This window comes from Perna viridis, chromosome 1 (genome assembly GCF_037379345.1).
Source record: "Perna viridis isolate PV_CMFRI_1.1 ecotype Kerala chromosome 1, ASM3737934v1, whole genome shotgun sequence".
Taxonomy (NCBI): Eukaryota; Metazoa; Mollusca; class Bivalvia; order Mytilida; family Mytilidae; genus Perna; species Perna viridis.
Genome location: NC_142445.1, coordinates 35,535,845 through 35,561,355, shown reverse-complemented (window position 1 = coordinate 35,561,355; position 25,511 = coordinate 35,535,845). Strand labels below are relative to the sequence as shown.

General features: G+C 34.4%; 1 protein-coding gene, 1 long non-coding RNA gene and 2 pseudogenes across 6 annotated transcripts; 1 reads left to right on the top strand and 3 right to left on the bottom strand.

The window, feature by feature from the left end:
- Positions 1 to 1,109: 1,109 nt before the first annotated feature.
- On the top strand, positions 1,110 to 24,444 carry LOC148628534 (adenosine 5'-monophosphoramidase HINT3-like). 5 transcript variants are annotated; one of them, XM_088589233.1, is made up of 6 exons: positions 1,110 to 1,266; positions 4,797 to 4,914; positions 9,378 to 9,483; positions 11,144 to 11,210; positions 12,882 to 13,008; positions 23,579 to 24,444. In XM_088589233.1, the coding sequence occupies exons 2-6, from the start codon at positions 4,897 to 4,899 to the stop codon at positions 23,630 to 23,632; spliced, it is 372 nt and encodes a 123-aa protein (XP_088445359.1). In that variant the 5' UTR covers positions 1,110 to 1,266; positions 4,797 to 4,896; the 3' UTR covers positions 23,633 to 24,444. The 5 variants fall into 5 exon arrangements, with proteins under 5 accessions (XP_088445359.1, XP_088445343.1, XP_088445369.1 ...); XM_088589207.1 differs by lacking the exon at positions 9,378 to 9,483 and adding an exon at positions 4,357 to 4,386 and having other exon boundaries at positions 1,151 to 1,266; XM_088589217.1 differs by lacking the exon at positions 9,378 to 9,483.
- Positions 7,226 to 8,216, bottom strand: LOC148628537 (uncharacterized). Its single transcript, XR_015923782.1, has 3 exons — positions 7,959 to 8,216; positions 7,710 to 7,815; positions 7,226 to 7,472 (listed from the first exon to the last, which is right to left on the bottom strand). It is a non-coding gene; the product is annotated as an uncharacterized LOC148628537 (long non-coding RNA).
- On the bottom strand, positions 17,093 to 18,155 carry LOC148628536 (uncharacterized; annotated as a pseudogene).
- LOC148628535 (uncharacterized) lies at positions 18,709 to 19,727 on the bottom strand (annotated as a pseudogene).
- Positions 24,445 to 25,511: the final 1,067 nt, after the last annotated feature.

Here is a 25,511-nt window from a genome sequence, read left to right as displayed (position 1 = left end):
AAAATGTCACAAACTTTCAAAATTTTGCATTATTTATAAAAGAAGAAACTATCCTGAATATATAAATGCATAACCAGATCTTAAAGACTGTAACTTGTCTTGGGATTGTTGCCGACTATTATACTCCAGTTCTATCTCTTGTAATAGAAAACAAATGTGCATCTGTCCACAATTTATTTCAAAATCATAAATAACACACACTTCATCGTAATAACAATCCAAAAAAGCCACGGTCCTAAAATTTTATGAAGGGGTTCAAGAAGAATTTTTTTAAGGGGGGGGTTAAATGATGAAAATAATCAAGTATAAAGCTTACGAAGATGGCAGTATAGATGTGGTACGGTTGATAATTTGTGATATAATTAATTTCAGGAAGGCATCCCTAATTCGAAATGTAATCCAGTATTTTGTCGTGTGAAACCATGGACGGGCACATATGGATATGCACTCATGTAAATTTGACAATGCATTCATGTATTTAGACTACGCGAAAAGCATTGCGGCAATCGAGTCTGCGACCAACGCCCCTAAAAATGAACCGCCTAATTTTTATGAAAGTGCAAGTATATTTTCAAAGTAAATCAACGTAACGGTAATTCAAGGATTTCCAAATTTAACACATAGATATCTGTTTTAACTAGACCCACTGGACTGTAGATTTTGTTCTAAACTGAGGTGAAGGAACTTAAAACAAGCACTATCTTTAAAAATAAAGATAGCCGACGCAGTAAATTTGTTCTCGTTACTGATAATTTTCTACATTTCATTCAGGAAATAACACATATGGCACGCAATTTTAATTTTCGATACAGTTTTTTCGAACGCCACTAAGTTATCAGTATTCGGCCAATCGGGAAACAGAATTGCGATCAGGTGACTTGCGTTTCAATGGAAGAGCGTCTTCGAGGTCAAAGGATAAAAACGAAATACCGCCTGCGTCCGAAAAATGTCTGGTTGCAGACAGGCTTTCGCTTTATTCAGGGTCCGGTTTATTCGAGTTCGAATGTATTATGTTAAGGGAAACCAATACTTAGGTAACTAAGCTTCTTTTACTGTTTTGCCATTTTTATGAAGTGTTGTAAAATCGTCGTTATTTAGAATATGCGAACCGATACTATTTCCGGAACCAAATTCCTCTCCGTTATGGACTTTGTTTGTCTTTTTCGGCTACTTTCACTTTTTGAGTAGACGATGTCAACAAAGGATAAATGTATTTTCTGTCAAATAGGACTTGGTCAAGATGAGAAAACTGAGATTTTATTTAAAGTAAGAAATTTTTAATAAGAAAAATTCTTTGTTGCATGAAGCAAAATAAGAGAAATGAAAAGTTCATCTATTAAGTCAAAATTTAGGACATTTCTTACATTGTCAGTTACACATAGCTCTGAAACTTTGTACACACAAGTACAATCAAGTTTTTTTTACAAATTGTTTTATGACTTCTAGATTTCATAAACAACAATACATGACAATTCAATCAATGATATAGTCCGAATTTCCTCTGATCCAGCAACCCTCCTCTTTTTTATTTGGATATTGATATACCCGACATATCAATATCCAAATGAAAAAGAGGAGAGTTGCAGGGTCAGAGGAAATTCGGACTATCAATGATAGCGTCCACTAAATAACGCATTCAAAAACAGGATATACAAACTTCATGCTTTAATTAAATTTTGTTTTTGACAATTTTAGATTTGATAAAATAGTTGTTTACATTTTTGTTACCATTTTTACTTTAATATATGACAAATGTGCTTGTGTGTTAAGTACCATTCTGTGTAAGAATCAGGCAATGGGTGCATATTGTGCACATTGACTTTTCATTCAGAATTGTCAACTTTCCTTTCATCTGTGGCAACATGCCTTCGGCTCCTGCGTATGGAGTGTTCATATCAGAACTCATATGTTATGCCAGAGTTTGCCGAAACTATGCAGACTTTTTGTATCGTGCTAGAACTCTAACAAATAGACTTCTGGAACAGGGTTATTTTGCTACAAGATTGAAGTCATCACTACAGAAGTTTTATGGTCGTCATCATGAACTCGTGGATCGTTATGGTGTATCCATCAGCACCATGAAAACTGATTTATTCAATGGGTCATGGTTTTCCTTTCCTCGTTGTCTACCTCGGACTCGACTTTTTATGAGCAACTCGGTGGGTGTTTCTAGAAAAGCGGAGGACGCTTACCCTACCGATGCACCTGGTCCATGCTCCCAGTTTTTAGTGGAGTCCGAGTTGCTCATTTACTTTTGTTACTTTGTATGTATGATTTTAGTTACTTTATGTTCTTTGTTGTATATGTCTGTTTTCCATGTCTGGTCTTTGTCCCTGGATTACATTCTTTTGATTACCGCTATAACCTTGGTTCCCTTGATTACTCTTTCCCCAATTTAGTCATTTTTGCCTAAAATATATTCAGTACACCTAGAAAACAACCAAAAAGCTATTTAAGTTTATCCTGTAGCATCTGTGACATCGATATTTTGTACTACTTATATAGGGAAAGAGTGCGGAAAAATTTCCCCGCCATTTTTTCCGTAGTGCATTTCAACTAATTTTGACCTATCAATACATGTATCTTTAAAAAGCTAATTTTACAAACACTTTGATGGTTATGTCTGGTGATTATCAGGTATAATAAATTGGTTAATGCAATAAAATCTCTGTGTTTTTTTTCCTTTATGTCCCACACCTTATATACATTTTGCCCAATTCTTAGACGGAGAAGTACTTAAATAAATATAAAGATGCACTATGGTTTCATTCCGTAATTTAATGCATTATTTACTTTAAATAGTGGAACTGTAGTAAAAACTATATTTGCAGTGCAATAGTTTTGTGTTTGTTCTCTGCAATTAATTTCATATATGAATTTGAAAAAAAATCTAATTGGATTATGAAAATTTACTGTCATGACATTGGTAAAAAGACAATAAGAAGGCACTCAATGTTGTATATCTGCCATGATATTGCAGGCCAATTTTGGCTCATGCAATAAACAAAAATGGACCATAATCATATACATGTGTACTAGCTTGTTTCTCCTCCTTCCATAAGATTTTTAGGAAACCAATACAAATGTTCTTCTAAAAAAAAAAACCAAAGCAAAATAAACAAATTAATAGAAGAAAAGGTGGGTTATATCTGAAAGAACATGAATGTGCATATAGAATGACTTTCTCGGGATGGGTGCTGTCCATTTCATGTTATAGGCAGTCAAACCAAGAAACAGTTTCAGAACTTCAAGAACTGTTTAGTCATTTTTGTTGCTAATTTTAACACTGCAACCTTCTTAAAATAAATATCCCTGGTCCTCTCCTTAAAATACTACAAACGAATAAAGTCACGTAAACAATTGCTTTGTGAACCTTTTTTACCATACACACTAATTATGATTAAAGATGGTTTAAAAATTCTAATTAAGAGGGGTTTAAACTATAATGTTGAAGTAGTGACATCGCGTTTTCGGTGCCGCTTTCCATAAATTATTCAATGAATATGGGCTATGAACATCACAAGGAACTGCTAAAGGAAATGCTGTAAAATGCTCGTAGAAACGTATATTCTATTTTTGGAAAGAAGTTATGTAAAGTTTCGATTTCAGACAACACAGACAGGCGTCTGAAATAAATTAGAAGAGTTTTTCGTAATTATCTGAATTCTACGCTGTTGATATTCTTTTTTAGTTTATTTCAAATAAACAAAATGACATTAATAACTTCTAATAATTTTATATTGTCAAAAATGCTGGATTTTTTTTATCGACAATATATTTATACAGTGTGGTAGACGTGTTTTCCGACATTCGGTCGGCATTACAATGAAAAACTGTGCTCCGGCACTCGCTGACTTGATAGCTGATATCATCAAAAAGAAGGAACGTCGTGTAGCCAAAATCTTTGGTCTAAGTTTCCACCCTATGGATGACGTATCTTCTTAAAGCAATTCTAGATTTGGGATTTTATAAATTTCATCTACCCAAAAGAACATGGGATAAAAGACGCTACAGACACTGTAAAATTAGCCTCATATCATAACCTACTCTTTGAGATCGATGGAAAAGGAAAAATGATGACTAAATGCGATGACCTCCATTTTCTTTCATCTGTGGCAACTTCCCTTGAGTTCATATCACAACTCGTACTTATTCCAGGGCTTGTCGGAGCTATGCGACATCTTTTTGCTACAAGGGTAAAGTCGTCACTTAAAGAAATAGTCATCATGGACTCGTTGATCGTTATGGTGTATCCACATGCACCGTGAGAACCGGTTTGTTCACCGTGCAAGTTTCCCTTTCTTTTTTCGTCTACCCTTGACGTGACAGTTTATGAACAACTCGTTTTTTTTTCAGAGGACTTTTATCTTCTTCATATGCTCCCAGGTTTGTAGTGGAGTCCGCATTGCATATTTAATTTTGTTACATTGCACGAGTTTTGTTATTTCATGTGTATGTCTATTTTCCTTGTCTAGCATTTATCCTTTTGAATATATTACATTGCTACTCTTTTCTTGATTTCCTTGATTACTCTTTCTATTATGTCTTTCATATTCATGCATTTGTTATAAATGAATTTTAATTCAGTTATCTGCTTAATTTCAAAATATATTCTTGTGAGTTGATGCTTAGTGCACTCAACCACTTATTTTCTTCTTATATTAGAATTAAAAACTATGGTTATCAGAAATAAAACACGATCATGGTTCTTGTTAAAAAAACACCATATATTCCAAATAGGAGTAAAGAAAAAAGGAGCATACATTCATGTGTATTTCATTTTATGAAAATTTCAGAACGAAGAGTTTGTAGTTTTTCGAGACATCAAGCCAGCAGCCGAACACCACTACCTTGTTATACCAAAATGCCATATACCTGACCCTAAACAACTAAGTAATGGTCATGTTACAATGGGTATGTATCAATTTACTTCAGAAAAAGAGCTTCTACTTGAACTTGCAGCTAATCTGTCGCAAAAGCTCGTCCGAAATGTCTTTTAGCCTATATATAATTCACACGAAAACAGTCATATATCATCAAATATATTAGTAACATGTACACGATGCAGAAAGATGAGGTAAGCAGTATATATTTATGGTTTTGTCAATCCGAATGTTACTACTGCAGCTTTGTTTGTTTGTTTGCTGTTTGTTACGTTTTTTTTATTCTATCGATTTATTAGCATTTCTGTAGTAAAGATGTGATTTTAGAAGAACGTTTATTTTGTACTCATTGTTAGCAGTTGTACTATTTTCTATGCCTTTCATATACCCTTCCTTTCAGAAAATAGTTAAGATTTCTACAGGTAGTTACTAACTGACCCTTCACATCTATATGTTTTCCTCTAGCTTTCCTCTTTCATCTGCCCTGGACTTGACATTTTTTGAGCAACTTATAATGGATATTTCTAGAAAAGCAGATGACACTTGCCCTACCAGTGCACCTGGTCCCAGTTCTCAGTGGAGTCCGAGTTGCTCATTTACTTTTGTTACTTTGTATTATTTTGGTTATTTTATGTTCTTTGTTGTGTGTGTCTGTTTTCCATGACTAGTCTTTGTTACTGCATGGATTTCATTCTTTTGATTTCCACAAGAACCTTCCCGTGATTACTCTTTTCAAAGATCACTTAATAAGGAGATATGTAGTTCATCTTCATTTTGTTGTGTATAGATGAAAAAACGAATAAATGAATAGTCTTCTATATATATGTACATGAATAAAGTGGTTCTTTCTTGGCGCTGTCAGTATGTCCGATTGTAGATCTATGCGATGTTATCGTTGTCAGAGATATTGAGCTATTCTTGCTGAGTTCATCAGCGATAAAATCATTGACTGATTCATATACTGAAACGGAAAATAATGAAATGACCCAGTCAAACAATGATGCTAATATCCACTTGATGTTAAGCTAGGTAGATAGGGATTTTTTTACTATTTTTTTTACATTGAAACTTTCGGAGAAGCACTCTGACAAATTCATTGCAGAATTAGAGAAACAATTATTTACATCAGGATCGACAATAATAAGCCCTGCTTGGATCCACCCACATACATGAACGTTGATGGTATCGAGCTCACTTAGACTTAAGTGAAAATATTTCAAAAGAACTTTCTTACCTGAAATGTAAATAAGGGAATTAGAACAGTTATACAGTCAGTAATTTTTATTGAACAAGGTATAATGCGGATGAGACAAACACAAAACTTTTACATACTCATTGAAAAGTTTTATTCACCTTCTTAAACCAGACAAAAAAACAGTAGAACGAAACGCTGTAATCAATGAAATTACTTAATCCCCTTTACAAAAACAATAAAGAAAAACAAACAAAACGAAACAAAGCAAAAACAAACGGAAGAAAAACAAAAAAGCAACCTAAATACTGGAGCACTTAGTCAATGAAGACTTTCAATCCCAGCTTTAGCTTTACTGATGCTTTAAAATATAATTAACTGCAATGCAGCTATACTGTCCGTTAATATATTTAGATTTTACCTCCTTGTACTGTCTGTTATTTTGTTCTGTTGGTTTTTATGTTCACGGCCGTGTGTATTTCTGTCATGAATTTTCCATCTTTGACACTTCTGCATATATTCCTATTTTTTTATTGAAATTTAAGAATTACACTCATACACTCAGACAATTGATAAGGAAGCAGGCTGATTAGTTGTTAATAGTTTGATTAATAAGCACGCGGTATTTAGCGGATAGGGTGACGACAGTTTGGCCCGAAGTCTGACCAATGTGTCTGAATGGGGCGACATGCCTACCCGGTGGGCTATTCCTTCTGTAAGCTGGCATGATAGTTCTGAGTCAGCGTGTCAGACTAGTACGAAGCAGGGTCTCTTCGATTGGTAAATCGTTCTCGTCTTGTAATGCGCGACCTATTTAGTCCCTGGCAATCATATTAAATGCTTCTGTCATAATTATTTTCCCCTTGATCTTCAATGAACAGCACGGAGGTTGTCTTCCAAGAAACGGGAACTTCTAATGTTTTCAAGCCCATGAGTCAAAACCGGTTTTATGTGGGGTTCGTTTTTCTGTATGTGTACTTTTTAGTTCATTTATGTTGTACGATTTTATTTGGTCTTTTGTCAACAGGTTTATACATGTTTGTAATTTTGGTATTCAATGGCTACTTTTTTGGTCAATTTCCAGTTTTAAAATAAATGCATTTGCATCTTTTGATAGACGGTTCAGGTGAGACACAAAGAAAAGAAGGAGTAGATTGTGATTTATCTTTATTTTGTTTTCTAGATTAACATGAATATTTGAATGAACAATCGTCTCTATATACATGCCATTTCCTGGCGCTGTTGGCATGTCCGATTGTAGATTGGGATCTAATCGTTGTCTTAGTTGTCTTCACCAACGCTTTCATCAACTTTTTTATCGTCGGCATCTTTGGCCAGAGACATTGAGCTAACCTTGCTCAATTCATCGGCGATGAAGTCCTTAACTGATTCAGATTCTGAAATAAAAATAATAATGTTGCCTTATTGTATTTGTACATGTTTCAGTCTCAGGTCTGCAATACATACGCAAATCCGCCTAGTGTTGTCTGTACAGGTTTTTAAAATGGGTAAAACAAATGCACACTTAAGTGTTTCTAAAACATTAAATCATATACATGTATTTCCATTATTGATTGTTCTTGCGTTAAATAAACGTGGTGGAGAGATGTTTCATTTAAATATTTTTGAATTACCATCAAGATCGACTATAGTAAGACCAGCTTGAATCGCCCCTCTTGTTCTTGATGGCATCGGGCTCACTCTGGACCTGGTGAAAATACGTCTAAAGAACCTTCCTACCTGAAATGAAAAAATAGAGAACAGTGGTAAGTTTCATCCTTGTAAGCTGTGTTGAAAAGTTTAAGGACTGTTGAAGACAACAGGATCTTATAGTTTAGAGAATTTATTATTTTATGTCTTTTATAGTATTGCGTTTTACTCACTCCTCCGAAACATGATAGAAAACAGCCAGCTTGTTTCACCGCTTTGCTCTCCATTTCTAAAGAACACGAGATTTCTTACGACGTTTGCTTCTAGCTACTTGGCTGCAACTCCCAGAATGAGACGACGTTACCAATGACTTATGGTTGTGACGTTGACTTGTATTGTGATTGCTAATATACGCACTTAGACTTGAACTCGAATTATGATTTTGATGTCTGATTTTGTAAAAGCGAAACCTAAATCCTACAAGTCCGAGTGCAGTAAATTAATTAATTATCATCACGCGCAAAATTCGAATTTAGATTTTTTTTTGTCATTTAGTTATTGACCCATGACCTTTTGAACTTCATGAAATTATTTCATCTTTTACCAACAATAATGATGATGAAATAAAGGGTATTTACTCTTCGATTCTGATAGCCCATTGACCTTATCTCGGTAAAATAGTCCTAAGAAGCTTCTGAATATTGTGAAACTAGCATTGAAGCCTATTGGAAGTGGAATTGATGGTTTCTAGCCCTTATAACGCAAACCTTTCCAGAATAAACATAAAACTTTCGCGTTGTAACGAGAAAGTTTCATGCTAATTTGTAAAAGTATCGCATTATCACGCGGAAATGTATTTTTGTTTTCAACAACAACAAAAATGAGCCCGTTTTCCATTCATAATGGAACTTTTGTGTCATAACGCGAACATATTTTTTTATCTACGAAAATTTACTCAGAGGGTTTTTTTAATATAAAATTACAACGTTAAAGTTGGATTATTTGTGCGCTCATTCTGACTCTTCTTAAATCACTTTTTTTCTTCAAATTTTAAACAAAAAATTGAACATTGAACATATAAACAATTTTAAACTGGCTCTACTTGTAGTCTGAATCATGTGGAAACTTGCTCTAGTCCTTTAAGTTTTGTAAGTAATCTAAGTATTTCATTTCACACATTGACTAGAAGCTTAATTTTTAAGCTCTAAAAATGTTTACTAATATTATAAGATGATGTAATTGAAATTGGAAACAGCTAATGTTTTAGTACAATTCCAGTCCGTCACAATGATTTTGCAACGTCACCAACAACCTTTGGTAAGTCGTCTCATTCTGTGAGTTGGAGCCGAGCAGGACAGCTGCAGAAGCGAACGTAGAAAAAGCAGCGTACTTCAACATGAATAGCGGAGAAGTAGAGCGAAGTGGTTGTTTTCCGGCTTGTTTCGTAAGAGTAAGCAGTCATTATGTTTCAGAAGACATATAATATTTTCAATAAAAAAAATTTGAAAATAAGAAAGACGACATGAGACATTTTTCGAGAAAAAAAAATAAACAGAACAAAACAAAACAAAACAAAACAAAACCGTGTTTTGCTCTGAGACTCTCCCAAACAAACCGTTCGAGCCAATTTAATTATTAATTTTATATTTCAGATTGGAAAGTTCTTTAGACATATTTTCACCAGATCTAAAGTGAGGCCGATGCCATCAAGCACCAGTAGGCCGATCCAAGCAGGACTTACTATAGTGGATCTCGATGGTAGTTGTAATTAAGAAATATTATAGTAAACATTCTCAAGTAGATAACTTGGAAGAAAAAAATGTGCGTCCCAAAAATTGATAAAATGCGCTTAGTTCGTTTTTGTTAAGTTGGCTACACGAACTCATGTACAATTGGTTTCCGTATACAAATCTCTCCATGAGTACTCTATGTCAAAGTGACACTTAAATTTGTATGATAATAACTTTTTAAATATCATTATAAAATCTGATTCTGTCAAGGATTTCATAGCAGATGAACTGAGCAAGGTTAGCTCAATGCTTCTCACTAAGGATGCCGACGGTGGTGAGGTGGCAGGAAATGACGAAGAAGGCAGCTAAAACACTGATAAAATTTCAATATAATCGGACATGCCAACAGCGCCAAGAAGTACTTACGTAGTGCGCAGACGATTGATCATTCCATTGTTACTGATACTGCCATGAAATTACGAAATAAAGATAACAAAATACAAATACATATTTCTTTCTTTTTATTTGTTCATGTATACTATTGAATAACATGAATCGCACGAAATTAGAACCAGGTGGTTCATTCTTAAATTTATTTTTGATGCATTGTTCGAATAAGCCGTCTTAAGCTACATATATACATAGATGGCTTACACTGGGAAACAAAAAAAAACAAAACAGAAAATTATTTTTACCAATGAAGAAAGTAATTTATTCTGCATGTTTCAATACAGAGGCTCGGTAATGCAGATCGTCATTACAGTTAGCTTTAATATGTCTGAACTATATACATGATTGTTCTGACTTACGCAATCCTTTTGTGTCGTCGAATCACATTTTCATGTCTCCGAGTTTGACCATGTGTACTACAGTATGCAAATTTGTTTATATTACTATTGTCTTATTTTTGGTTTTCCGACGCAGTCAGTATATTTTCGCTTTTTACCCTTTGACCTTATATGGGAACGCAAGTCACCTGATCTTCATTCTGTTTCCCGATTGGCCAAATACTGATAACTTAAAGGCGTTCGAAAAAATGTTTCGAAAATTTGTAATTGGGTGCCATGTGTTATTTTCTTGAAAGAATTGTAGAAACTCAGAAATAAAAAGAAGAAATTTTTACTGCGTCGGCTATCCTTTTTTACTTGTTTATTGTTATATAAGTAAATGTTAAAGTACCATGGAGAATATAAGTTTCCCAAAACACTTGTTTTTTTTCTAAATTCATGGGCATATATCACAAGTAAATTTTTGCACAGTGATTGAACACTATATCTTCAGACAGTTTTTGACTTCTGTTGATGTATTCTGAACTATCACTGCCTACATACACTAAAATGAGGCATCCCATCAAAGAAACCCAATTTTATTACTGTATTTCAGTCTTGCATTCTTCATAATTGAGCAATAAGGTCGGATTATGGTTTTTTTTTATACAGAAATAAGATATTTATTTCAGGAAACATTAATTACGCTATTTTCATTACTGGTGTCAACTTGTTGTATATAAGATGTATTTTGGTATCAGCTAGGCGTACACAAATTATTTTTTTTGTAAAATTGAGAGACAAAAAAAAACGTAAAATTGAGAGACAAAAAAATGATCAGCATTTTTTTTTTTGTTGGTAAAATTTGTGTTGGAGTAGTTCATTTGTACTATAATATTGTTTTATTTGTATCTATTTCAGTTGAGAAGTTGGTTTCCATTGGTCAACAATTTTTAAAAGAACGCAAAGGAAACATAGATGACACGAGGTCTGGAAAAAGATATTGTTTAGTTTATTCTTCCAAAACAAATAAGAAATAACAAACCACATACTAATAAATCTACATTCTTTTTGTGGTATTGTCCCTATTTTATCCTAAACAAACCATAAATTGAGTCAGGTGGGTGAAGAAATACTAGTAGTAGTTTTACGAAGAAAGAAATTAACATATATGGAAACACTTTTTAAACTTTAAGGGCTTCCAAGGCTTCTTATAATTTAAGTCCTAGTCTTTTTATCCACATTTCAACGGACATGTCATGAACAACCCGGGAGCTATCTTTTACCAATACTTAGACCATATCTATTTATAGAGTTCTGATTGCTTATGTAATTGAAAGTTTCTATGTTTTTATTTTTAGTTGTAATAATGTTGTTATATTATGTTATTTTGTTTTATCTTCTGTCTTAAAGAGTAATCTAGGGAACTAATATTCGAGAAGAAATCAAAAGAACATAATCCAAGGATAAAGACTAGACAGGGAAAACAGACACACACAATAAAGAACATGAAATAACCAAAATAGCACGTACAAAGAAACAGAAGCAAATGAGCAACTCGGACTCCACCTGAAATTGGGAGCATGGACCAGGTGCATCGGTAGGGTATAAAGCTACATGCCAGATTGGTTTAAAATAGTCTTACTGCCTAACATTGTGAGTCTATAAGTTTTTTGTGGGTAGTTTCTCCCAAGGTAGATTTCTTCTAATCATTCTAAATTTGATCCTTTAAGTCATTTTTCGAACATTTGCATATATATCTGGTCAAATTTTACACTTCAGATAAAAAACTTTCCCTAGTGGATAAGTGGTCTTTAGGTCTCAGTATCGTATTAATTTTCCCATAGACTTCTATAGTGAAGTGCATATTATTAGGATTTAAAAAAAAATAGGTAAATTGATTCAATAAAACTTTCACGTATGTAACATTTCTAAGGACATGTGAAAAAATAATTTACTGCACAGAAAATAGGGTGAGTCCACGAAGGTCGGACAGAAAAGTAGTCTTGAACTATAAATAGCCATTTTCCCTACTTTCACTTTCGTTTTGCACTCACCAAACCAACCTTTTCAGTGGAACATTTTTATGTTATTATGTTAGATTTTCTTTTAAAAAAGTTCTTCATCTTACAGTGTGATGTTTGCTCTATTTTATAAGTCATTGTTCATGTCTTTTGACAAAATATTAGTTTGAAGAGAGGCAAAAAGAAAATGCACTATATTTTTATAGCATCCATGTTCTGACGTACACCCTCTCAGGAATATGCAATACGATACTGGTACCTTTAAATTTATATAATAATAACAGCTTTTGGTGAGATACAGCATGGACTGACAAGACTGGTTTCATCATATACCCATACAATGAGTTGGTGGTACATTAATTAGAATCACCTTGTACGTCCGACCGAATTTCGTCGAAACTCCCTCGACCACCAATGGATGTGTTGATTACAAATTTGGTTCGTGGCATTATGAAGATGGGGCATACGTAAACGTTATCAACTACTTTTATTGCAATACTTTGCCATTTTCACTACATGGAATGAACGGTGATTTACCTAGCAAGGCAACGCTTGTAACTTCATGTATTTACACGTCATAGTATTCAATTCCTTCTAGAACTATTTCGATTGTTTCGTCTTTTTTATTTTTCCAGTTACGGGTTCCATTGGCCTCCATTTCATTCCATCGCCCATTTACATCTCCACGTGATATCACCAGCTTCGTCAATGTCATGGCTACCAAGGATGATATTTAGACCGAATTCATTTTGGTTCGTTACGGTACGTTTTTACAATAGTAGTTTTTAAAAGATGTCACATGAAAACAAATTTATAACTGAACTTGATCCACTAGAAAAGAAAATTTGGATTTTGTGTATTTAGTGAATTAAAAAGGGTGACGAAAAGTTGTTCCTCAGACGCATTTGATGAATTGATTTACACTAAGGAAACTTTGAATGCAAATTTAGGTGTTTACAATTATTGCTTTAAATATAAATGCCATACAATACAAATTTCTTTTAATTATACACCAATCAAAGAGTTGGTGGTATAATGGAATCACTATGTCCGACATTCCGGGCATCCCTCCGAATTTCGACGCAAGTTACCTAGGCTACCATCTAATGGATTGATTTCAAATTTAGTGCATTGCTTTATAAAGATAGGGGATACGTTGTAAGCTGGTTTTAGTACTGTCTTATATTGACATCCTGTTCCATGGGAATTTGACATTTTTCATTATATGGAATGAGAAATTTTCCGTAACAAACATATCGGCTCCCAGTGAATGAATTGGTTTTAAATTTGATGTCCGACTTTATATAGAAGGAGCCAAGGTTGCAAGCGATTTTCACTGCTGTCTTATATCAGCTTCGAGTGGGGGTATACCTAGCACGACAACGCGTTCAACTTCATGTTAACTTTAGTGATCTCTTTGTCGGTGTCATTTGCCATTGACGAGACAGCAAGTCGCCGCTTGTTGCGCTAGGCATTGTTCGAATTTTGTAACATGAAAAATATGAATAAATGAAAGAGATTTATAAGAGCCAGACTTGAAACTTGGAACCTGAATATAATGTCTTATGTTGCCAATTCGTGTCTCGACTTTATTCATCCTTAAGGTCGAAAAAAGATATCAAAATACGATTATGTAGGGTATCGTGTCGTTTGAAGTTCAAGGAAGTCAAGTGGTTGATGTGAATTTTGTAGTACTTTTGTCGTATTTGAAATTCTAACTTTCAATTTAACAATATGCACTTAATTTAACCATTCTAACCTCTTTCTTAGGCTTCGCGCATGATGTTAATAAGACATCGCTAGCAGTAAATGGTTGTATCATTGCTACTGGCCATCTTTCATTGTACCTTTATTGTTAAGTCACCCTTGAGAATTGTATGTGTCAAGTCATCCTTAACAGTCGTATTTGTTAATTCATCCTTGACAATTGTATAGGTTACAGACCACCAATTCAACCAATGAGCATTTGGAACGTACGCAAAAATAGTCCTACGCAGAAATTACCCATGTTCCTCATAGTGCTGTGAAAAAAGTTCTCATCTTATTTAAAAAAATTAAACAGTTTCTGAAAGGAACAACATTTCTGTACAATGTATAGGTGCATTTTGCTTCTTGTGATGTGAAGCCTAATCTCCATAATGATTTCTATGTATACCCCTATCTTGTGAAAACACTGGGATTTCCCATGCTATTTATAGACCCTTCACTTCCGGTGACCAGTACTGCACTGCAAGTCTGCTAACCCCACATGCCATTCTGAGGATTGTGAGCTGACATATGTAGAATGATGCTGATATATAGTCCTCTGCAGGTTAAAGTTAAAGTAAAGTCCAGAGAAGCCATTGAATATTGTGAAATTAGCATAGAAGCCTATGGGAAGTGGAATTAGTGGTTTCTAGCCTTAAGTTGAAGCCATGGCAAAATGAAAAGTTTCTTGAAATAGCTTTAAACTACTTGAAGATCTTGTACACTTTGCCATGAGAGGAATACACTACAAAAATCCTTCAAAATATGCATTTTTTTAAGTTATAGGTCCAAATTATGGAAAATTGGTCTTTTTGACTGATTTTTATGTCCTGTCTTGTAAAAAGTGTAGAAAATTTAGTAAAAATATCAAATATTAAACTTTGAGGGCTATATTTACCTAAATATGGTGGTAATCAGCACTTGAAATCAAGTTTTGTGTAGATTTGAGCAAAAATTAGGTTAGAAATGAGGAAAAACTCACTTTCATTACTGCGGTTAAGGCCATATAAGCATTCCCCTATGGCAACATGGAAAATCCATTATTGAGTACTTTTTTTGCTTTAGGTGCCCTTTACTGGTCATGTTTTAATGTAAAAACACTGTATTTACACATTTAAAGCCAAAGATATCACCTTTTGTGAAAATTTAAAGATTTAGGATTTTTGACATGTGATCAAGAAAAAGGGGGAGGCATGTCAGAAATAAATTTTAAAAAATAGACCAATTTTTCAGAAAATGATTACTTTTAAAACTATCTCTTTATTAATATTGTTAAAAAACAAGTTGTGATTGATTTTTTTTATTTGAAAAGTCAGAAAAAGTTCTTTGCAAATATTTAATGCATTTAAGTATGGTATAATATTGTCACTTTTTTGCTCGCGCAACTTGGTTACCCTATATTTAAAAATCAAATATTTAAAAAAGTGCTTGTCACATTTCACTGACATTTTGCAAATGCAATCAGTATGTGTGTAGGAAGATACCTGTATAGTTATTTATTTTTTCTAAGACAAAAAGTGACCCTTTAGGTTACAGACCACCAATTCAACCAATTAGCATTTGGAACGTACGCAAAAATAGTCCTATGCAGAAATTACCCATGTTCCTCATAGTGCTGTGAAAAAAGTTCTCATCTTATTTAAAAAAATTAAACAGTTTCTGAAAGGAACAACATTTCTGTACAATTTATAGGTGCATTTTGCTTCTTGTGATGTGAAGCCTAATCTCCATAATGATTTCTATGTATACCCCTATCTTGTGAAAACACTGGGATTTCCCATGCTATTTATAGACCCTTCACTTCCGGTGACCAGTACTGCACTGCAAGTCTGCTAACCCCACATGCCATTCTGAGGATTGTGAGCTGACATATGTAGAATGATGCTGATATATAGTCCTCTGCAGGTTAAAGTAAAGTCCAGAGAAGCCATTGATTATTGTGAAATTTGCATAGAAGCCTATGGGAAGTGGAATTAGTGGTTTAAAGCCTGTATAAGCAAAGTATTAACTGGCAAAATTGTCCAATCATTTATCTGGTGTATTTGAAAGCTTTAAAATCTGTTCAATCTCCAATTTTTAATAGTACCGACAACACCAACTGATACTTTCGTTGTACCCATATCCTCAGTCTTTAATACCTTTAGCTTTAGTCCGTTAAGTTATGGGAATAGAACTCTGCACAGTTTGACTGAATACTAATATATGGTAGCAAAAACCTTGGATATAGACAGGGAGGAAGGGATTTTTTTTAAACATAAGTATATATGTAATATTCTCTTGGCGTACTTAAGGCCACCAATCATCAGTCGTGGATGTTGAAAGAATGACCAGTTGATTGGACCACGAGTGCACGTACTTCCGCTAAAGGTATTGACCAATGAGACTATACCCATATCCTCAGTCTTAATAACTTTTGCTTCAGTCCGTTAAGTTATTGGAATAAAACTCTATTCCTTCTACACCATATCCCTAACCTTTTCTTCATATTTATTTTTCCTAAGTTCAAAAATGTTAAGTTCTGCTACATCTTTATTTCCAATACTAAAAAAAAAATAAAACTTAGTACAATAAGAAGCCATGCAAAAGGAACATCGTTTAAACAATATAGACATTCCTATTCAATGTTCCTTGGTCTCAGATGCCTTATCCATCGCGGAGAGATCAGCCTTTTCCCTGAATTGTTTCTCAATATCTCCCGCATTTTCAACAGATTTTGCCAAATTCAAAGCTACAACTTCCGAATCAACGAGTGTATGCATGCGACCATAATATTTTGCACTCGATTTGCTAAACGAGCCAACATGACTCATAACCTGTTCCACGGTACTAGCTGAGTCCGACAAAGCCATGGTGACAGTGCAACCGGACCTGAAACTATGTGGTGTTTCTCCCTCGTACAAACCTGAAGTTGACAAGTAGTACCTAAGGCTCTCATAAACTACGGAGTAGTTCACCGATTTATCTTAAACTCTTCCATTCTCAGCAACAATTCTGAAAAGATAGCCATGTGACCTAGCCTGTTCCTCCTTAATTAATCTTATATGTTCTTTAACCAGCATCGAAGCAACAGGATTTTCCAGACTCCTTTACTTCACACCATGACCTTCCAAAACCCTTTTGGTCAAATATATTTACGAGCTTGCTCACGCAACAGACAAAATACAGGAAAGATAAGCACAAATGGTGGATGCACATATGGATTGTCCTCACTCTTCAAATTCTGTGCAGACATTTACACCTGCAAATAAAGGTGTTGGCCAAGGCGTGAAACGTGTTCAAGGTCTCCCATCTTTCGACAAAATTACATTCGAGTCTATTGACATAAGGTCTGTAGAATGGTGACCAAGTACGGATTCTACCAACTTCCAAGATCCTTCATTCAACATAGCATCAGAAATATCCATTAACCTTGACGGAGCGTCTTGCGTTCAGGCAAGACGAAATGTATTTCATATGCAAGTCGATATTATACTTTGACACATGCTCAAAGATCTCCTTCATAGTACACCGCAAAGCCTGTGATTTACAGCCTTGATTCTCCCATGCTCCTATTACAGCCATATTATCTGAATGCAGATCTACCCTAGAATCGTTGAGATATTCGCCAAGGGACTCTAATGACTTAAGAACGGCATCACCCTCTTTTTCATGGATAGGTCGATTATCCTCTGGAAGCCAGTAGTCACTAAACACTACTGTTTCATTATCTCCAAGTTTTGCCATACCTCCGTATCGATAATTAGACGCATCTGTTTGACATTTCAATTACTTTATGAAACTCCGGTCTCCATTTACAACTTCCAACCCAAGTATCGAGAAATCTCCAATATAAAAGTTCAATTCTCATCATGCCGTGAACCTTGATTTTCCTGCCATTTTTAATGCAAAAAGATATAGCAGAGTTTAGTTCTCGGCAAAATAGCTTACATCCTGGCACGGCGAGATAAAGAGAGAGATACTTCCCACAAAACCTCTGCAAAGTTTTTAGATCGTCCATTTTTAAAATAGCTTCCCTTTATTCTACAAATTTTCTCTTCTTATCGTCTGGTAAAAGGTAAGCTTGCTTAACTGAGTCGACTAAGAATTATGAAAAACTTTTTACATGTACTTGGCTCTAACGAGCACTTATTAAGCGGAAACAGAATCACGTAAAGGAAACACATCTACATCAAATTCAACATTGTTATGAAAAACCACTTCTGCCCTCGGACAGCGTCTTGTAGGAGAAGAGACTCCACCTCTAAGTGTTAACCATGCTGGTTTCTCTCTTAAAATTATTCTCGTAGGATCAAATCCACTATTCTTTTCCCATTCAGGGACATGATCAAAGGAATACCGGAAATCATCATTTCCCTAAATAAACAAAAATCTCTACTAAGAATAAAACCAGCAAAATCACACTCAAAGGAAGAACCCCCTCACCCACAATCCGCTTGGAAATCCACTTGGGCATCAGTGTCCCTTGGAAAGTAGATAAAGGAATTCTACAAAGGTCAATCAGAATACACCTTATTGACCATTCAATATGTTATTCTACATGTAAGACATAAGATTCTAAGACACCATTTCTTTTTTTTAAGTAACCTAAACCACATCTTTATAGATAGAAACCTTGGAGAAGAAAAACCATATAACCCATCTGGCCAAAACAACTAATCAATATTAGAACTACAGTATACAGCAAAACTACTTTTATTCATTATGTTTATAAAATATTTATTTCCCTTTAGCAAGTTTCATTTTTTCGCAATCCTTTATCTGGTGTGCATGACTCTCGCAAATAAACAAGCGCCTTTGGAACGAAAACCACTATAACCCAGTCTAAAACTACTTGGGCGAGTGTTCCTATAACCACCAAAATTAGTTGAAAAGTTCTGCACTCCAGGATTAGCAAATGGAAAGAAAGGTGGCTGGAAAGATTATGGAGCCATATACTGACTTGAGGAGTAGGCGGATACAAATTGGCCAAAGGAGATTCCTCTCTCTTGGCTGCGGTATCGTTTTTCTTATTCTTACTTTTGCTTTTTTCGTTAGGTTGCTTTTCTTTCAAGCATTTTGAAACTGCTTTGGTTACAGCATCAGCGGCTTTCCCGCCTAAAACAGACACAAACCAGATATACCCAGCCTTGAGCTAAATCTATTCACTTGTCGTGCCAACTCTTCATAAACATCAGCCTTCTCATGACCAGTTTTCCTAGCCACCTTCGACAGTTCATTATCATAATCTAATTATTACTGAAAATCATGTCATTTTCACAAAATTTTATCCAAAAAGGGGTGTGGTAATCAAATAATCTCTCAAAAAGGACCATTGTAATCAAATAATCATCTTAAAAATAACACAGAAATCAGGTAATCAAGAAACCCACGAGGAGGCTCAAGAAACGATACGCAAATTCTACTTCCTGTATCATCCTCATGCAAATCTTGTCATTTCGGCTGCCCAAACTCATTAGCGTAAATTACTATCGCATGGAGACACCATCTCCCTTCGTCCAAATTATCTGTGTGTTTTTCCCTGCCAACAAGCCAATTTCGTCTAGTTCCTCTCCTGTTATATTTTTTACATGCTGTGCAATTTCCTCTAAGTTGAGGTCATCTGTCTTTAGGTCTCTCGATACTCGTGCATACTCTTTCAAAGACTCCGGCTTCCCATTCCGTGTTCTTTTAAATAACGGCGTAAGCCTGATCCCTCTAAGGCTATGCTTTCCTTTCAGTACAGTTGGTAACACCATCTACGAAATCATGAACAAAAATAAACTCTTGACCAACGGATTAGCTACTAAGTCTATACTTATTTAGTCACTAAAATGATTAAATCATACAAATCTACTTTTCCAAATTAGGTCACCATTACAACACTACACATTTTAATTGACAATTAAACACATGACAATACAAGGTAGCTGTTGCATGTAAATAAATTTACCATGTTTCCATTAAATTTATCATTACGAAATGATTATGTAAACGAAGCGCCTTTGTTACTCTTTGAAAAGTCCATTTTGTTCAATATTATCAGGTTTTTTCAAAATTTCAATATTTAGCTAAAACAATATAATCCCATAGTAGGAAGCACTGTGCTTCTAGCTAGCTAACTAATTTATCGATAAACATTATACCCACACTTTTTAACCTGCAATTCTCAACACGAACCATTCAATTTTCTTTAAACCATATCGTGACCTTACACGTTGTCTTATAGTACATACATTGTAAATAACCGAATCGTCCACTCGACTTGAGGGTCCAATATATTAATACATCGGTACACCTTTTTACCTTTAAATAACTCTAAACAAGTTAACCGTAAAATTGATTTCATGCACTAAAAGTTGCTTATGAACAATGAAATACTTAACTCCTGATATAATTTCAAATGTATAAGCGGAATCTATATTTTAGTACTTCTGTAGAAATATTTTAACATAGAACTCCAAATTAACTACCTATACTAATTAAAACTTATCACTTCATATTCAAGCCATACCTCATTTCTTTCACATAAAAATAAAAAAGCGGGAACCTTTCCATTTTTTTCTTTATTATTACTATATTTTATTCTTTCTTTTTCTTTTTTTTAACATTACAATATTTTTTTCAAATAAACACCTTTTTGACTTAAACCACCAAGACATCAACACATGTCCACCAAGGACTAAATAATATGCCACCAAGGCTTCAGTTGCCCACCTAGGGCTCAAAAGTGCCCACCTAGGGCTATATGTGCCACCTAGGCACTCATATTAAAAAAGAACAAAATTTGTCTGTCCTCTAAGTACATGGGAGCTCCTTCTTTTCCCGTGGATGTTGAAAGAATGACCAGTTGATTGGGCCACGTGTGCACGTACTTCCGCTAAAGGTATTAACCAATGAGACTATAGGCTAAAAACCACTAATTCCACTTTCCATAGGCTTCTATGCTAATTTCACAATATTCAATGGCTTCTCTGGACTTTACCTTAACTTTAACCTGCAGAGGACTATATATCAGCATGATTCTACATATGTCAGCTCACAATCCTCAGAATGGCATGTGGGGTTAGCAGACTTGCAGTGCAGTACTGGTCACCGGAAGTGAAGGGTCTATAAATAGCATAGGAAATCCCAGTGTTTTCACAAGACAGGGGTATATTTAAAAATCATTATGGAGATTAGGCTTCACATCACAAGAAGCAAAATGCACCTATAAAATGTACAGAAATGTTTTTCCTTTCAGAAACTGTTTAAATTTTTTAAATAAGATGAGCACTTTTTTCACCGCACTATGAGGAACAGGGGTAATTTCTGCGTAGGACTATTTTTGCGTACGTTCCAAATGCTCATTGGTTGAATTGGTGGTCTGTAACCTATAAGCATTTCTCAAGTATTTTTGGTCCAAAAATACACACCACCAAAATTAAATATCGATTTTCCCTACAAACCTCAATCTTGGAAAATTTTAATCATATTTTGTTTAATCTGACAAACGCGCTCTATTTGTTTTGGTAAATTAAATTCTATGAATTTGGATTCTTACTAATAAATTCTTTTTCTGTGTATGGTTGCATTCACCCGCTTCAGTTTGTTCATCATTTTGTCCGTCATTCCGTTCGCCCGTCCTGCATTTATATCCTCAACAACTCTAACTTCTGGGTGGATTTTATGAAACTTTCAGGGAATTCATAGAGGACAAAGTCCTCATAATGGTAGTCAATGCGAATTTAATCTTTGACCTTAGAATTACTGAGAGCCAGATTTCAGTCTGACAGGAAGTTAACTTTCAATACCACGCTTTATTACATGTGCCTTTTTTTTTTAAAGTTTTGTTAAATTTTAGAGAAAAAATCCTAGTTGATGTAAAACTGTAAAAGGCGTTATTATTAAAGAAAAAAACTATCAATATATTCAACTTCGTCCACTTACAGGTTACACCTGCCCCTAGTTACATGTATTTATGTCTATTTCATTTAAATCCTTTTTATTCATCTTTGTCTTTCGATCATCGGCATTGTTATTCTAAAAAAATGTAAAAAATTGAGATTTTCCTTAAATCCTTCCTCAACTCGGAATTTCGACCAATCAGGTCACTTGATATTGAAGATTTTGAGGGAAACTTATGATTTGAAGAAATTCTAGGACACGTGTGATAAAATAATAGGATTTATGACATCATCTAGGGTGACAAGTATGGAAAGCTTTATTGTCAATCTTCGTACTTTATGAAGCTGCTGCGCTAAAGCTGTGACATGGTATACATGTTCCTAAATCCCAAAAAGTTTGAACTGTCAACACTATAAACATGTGACATTCAGACAGACAGACGTATAGACGGATGTATATCTAATGCTCATCGAAAGGTTTTGTGTCTAAAAAAAATATTTGACAGTTGGTGGTTGCTTTAACTGTGTTGCGAGATACATAATTTGTGTTTTTACCCTTTAAGATTTTTCGATGAGAGATACACCATGTCTATTTTTAACTATTAAAATATTATTCTTGATCCATTTACTGACTTTCAGTCCTTGAAATATGAGATTCAGAATCCTTGAAATTCATTACAAAACAACATCTTTCCATACACTCATACATGTGTGAACTTAATACAGACACGGACTCAGATTTCAAAAATATATTAAATCTTGAAAATGTCAGTTAAATTTGCTAAAGCAGAAACAAACAAAAAAGTATCTTCAGGCATTTTGTGATTGAAATCGTTTAAGGTATAACATAACTGACAAAATATCGCCTACGAGTGAACTATTTAACTTCAAATATATTTATATGAATATATTTATAATAAAGCCTGAATCATTTGCTTAGAATGCGTCGTCTATTGTTTCTTTCATGTTTTATCAAAGAAGAAGATAACTGATTTGAAGAAGGTTTTGAATAATGAAAGGATTTGAAAAGCACAAAGTAATATGTCTGTCACAGAAAGGCATAATACTCATGCTATTGACTTCTTATTGAAAGAAATTATACACCAAGGAAGAGCTGTTTTTGCTTTGAAGTTTATTCTTAGCAACAAAAATAAATCAGTTGAAATGAAATTAACAAAAATTGAAGGTTTTAAACAAAAAGTTTCATATTTTGTGATAAAAGCTTATTCCTATGGCGAACATGGTTCAATAATAAAAAAGATATTTGTATGGAAAATTCCGTCATTGTTCACCATATTTCTTAGTACGCCTTTCGGTTTTAAATTATGATGGACCTCCTTTCTTTACATATTGCTACTGTGTATTGTATGATAATTCTTGTTTGCATGGATAGTAAAATTTTACTAACAGGATATTTTTTTCTCAGTAAACAAACCTATAAAAACTGCTTGGTGATTTGCCCTGGTGAAAAATTTGGACAAAAACATGTATTATTTACATGCACAACAAATATTGACTGACCATAAGACTTTAACGTATTCAGGACCGTGGCAATCTACTTTGAACCAATTCACCATATCGTTTTCCTTGTAATGACGTTTCGTGCACATATTACATAAAGTAAAATAATCCTTCTATTTTGTCTTTTTCATCTATTATGATTAGAAACACAAAAATAAATCGTGTTTACTTGTTATTTTATTGGTAACTTTACTGTCTTGTAGGCGGAATGGTTAATTTCACGACTTCAGAATATGGAGAAGAAGGAATCCGAATAGTCGTAGGACGTATCGGGATTAACCATGGGTGATTGTCGCGTTGTTTCTGGCCTTGGAGGTATCAAGCTCGATGGTTATTTAACAAGTTCGTAGATTGGTGATAATTTTGAGAAACTAATGTCACAGAATCGATTACTAAGTGATGTATTTTACAATTGATTAGCCATTTCGTTGGGTCATCTTGTTATTTCGCCACCCATTATTTTTGTTATATTTTTATGATTGCATGACCTTTCATGTTTGCGTTCTTTTTCGTAAACAATGAATAAATTTGTTGGACTCATATGATTTTATAGATTTTATTATTACTAAGTGATTATTTATACGAGTTATTTATTCATACGAGAATTAAATCACATTTAACATTTTCAGTGCTTCTTCATACTAGTTTCCCTACGTTTTCTTTCGTCAGTGGGTGGTATATGAAAACCAGAGTGAACAAAACATGGAAAGGGTCCATTTTAAAAGCAAATCAAACTTTGCCTTAATGCTTGATTATATTTTTGGGTAGACAAACAATATAATTAATTACAAATTAATTCGATGATAACCTTTTCTCTAATATTGTTTTATTAACTGAATATTAATTTAGACCTTTCGTTGGTTTTCTGTCGTTTTACCCGCGAGACATTATAGTAATGCTTATGCCATTTTCACATTTTTGGGGTTATATGTCAAGAATCATCGCACTTAATATCTAAAGCACCATAAGCATTTACTTTGAAGTGAACAACCTAAATGATACAGTTTCTTCTTTTGCGTTATTTTAGAAATTTTTTATTTATCATTGGAATAAAATCTTAGACATTAAATATCACCTATTCTTTTTTTGCCTATATTACCATAAACATGTAATTTAATTACAGGTCTAAGATTTCACCAAATGCACATTATGAGCACTAATTGTATAAATAAATTCTGCTCCAACAAATATAAGTCACTCTTCACGTTGACGTACTCCAAAACAGAGTGGGGGAAACGATCTCGGACCCACGTGGGGTCTGGGAGTAGGCCAGAGCGTCAACAGAGCAGCCCAGTCGCTAGTAGGACATACTCTGACCGAGTTCTTCGGTCAGGTATCCTAAAGGCTAGGCTTCGCTACCTCCAACTACTAAGAGACATCTCTAAACACAATCTCCGCAAGGGGCGGTCGTGCGAGATCCGTAAGGATAGTCAAGACCGTATAAACCACCAATCAAATATATGTATAATGAAAGACTGAAGTCTTCAGAGCCGCTAATCGTGAAATATTCTATACCTCGGTTAAAATCCCGACTCAAAAACATTGTACATCGACAACATATCTGTCCAGTGTGGTAGACGTGTTTTTCAACAAACGGTCGACATTCAAATGAGAAAAAAATTGTGATCATCTACTTGCTGACCTATTCCTTCACTCTTATGAGGGTGACTTTATACCTGATCTGATCCAAAAGAAAGGACGTCCTTTAATCTCAGTGTCCGCTATATAGATGATGTATTATCGTTAAACAATCCTAGTTTCGGTAATTTGATACATCGCGTCTTGATTTGAGATAAAGGATACTACAGACGCTGTGAAGTCAGCCTCATATCTTGACCTACACATAGAGATCGATGGTAAAGGAAGACTATTGACCAAACTTTACGACAAACGTGATGACTTTTCATTCAGAATTGTCCACTTCCCTTTCATCTGTGGCAACATCCCTTTAGAACCTGCGTATGGAGTTTTCATATCACAACTCATACGTTATTCCAGAGCTTGCCGTAACTACGCAGACTTTTTGTATCGCGCTAGATTTCTAACAATTAGGCTTATGGAACAGGGTTATGTTGCTACAAGATTAAAGTCATCACTACAGAAGTATTATGGTTGTCATCATGAACCCGTGGATCA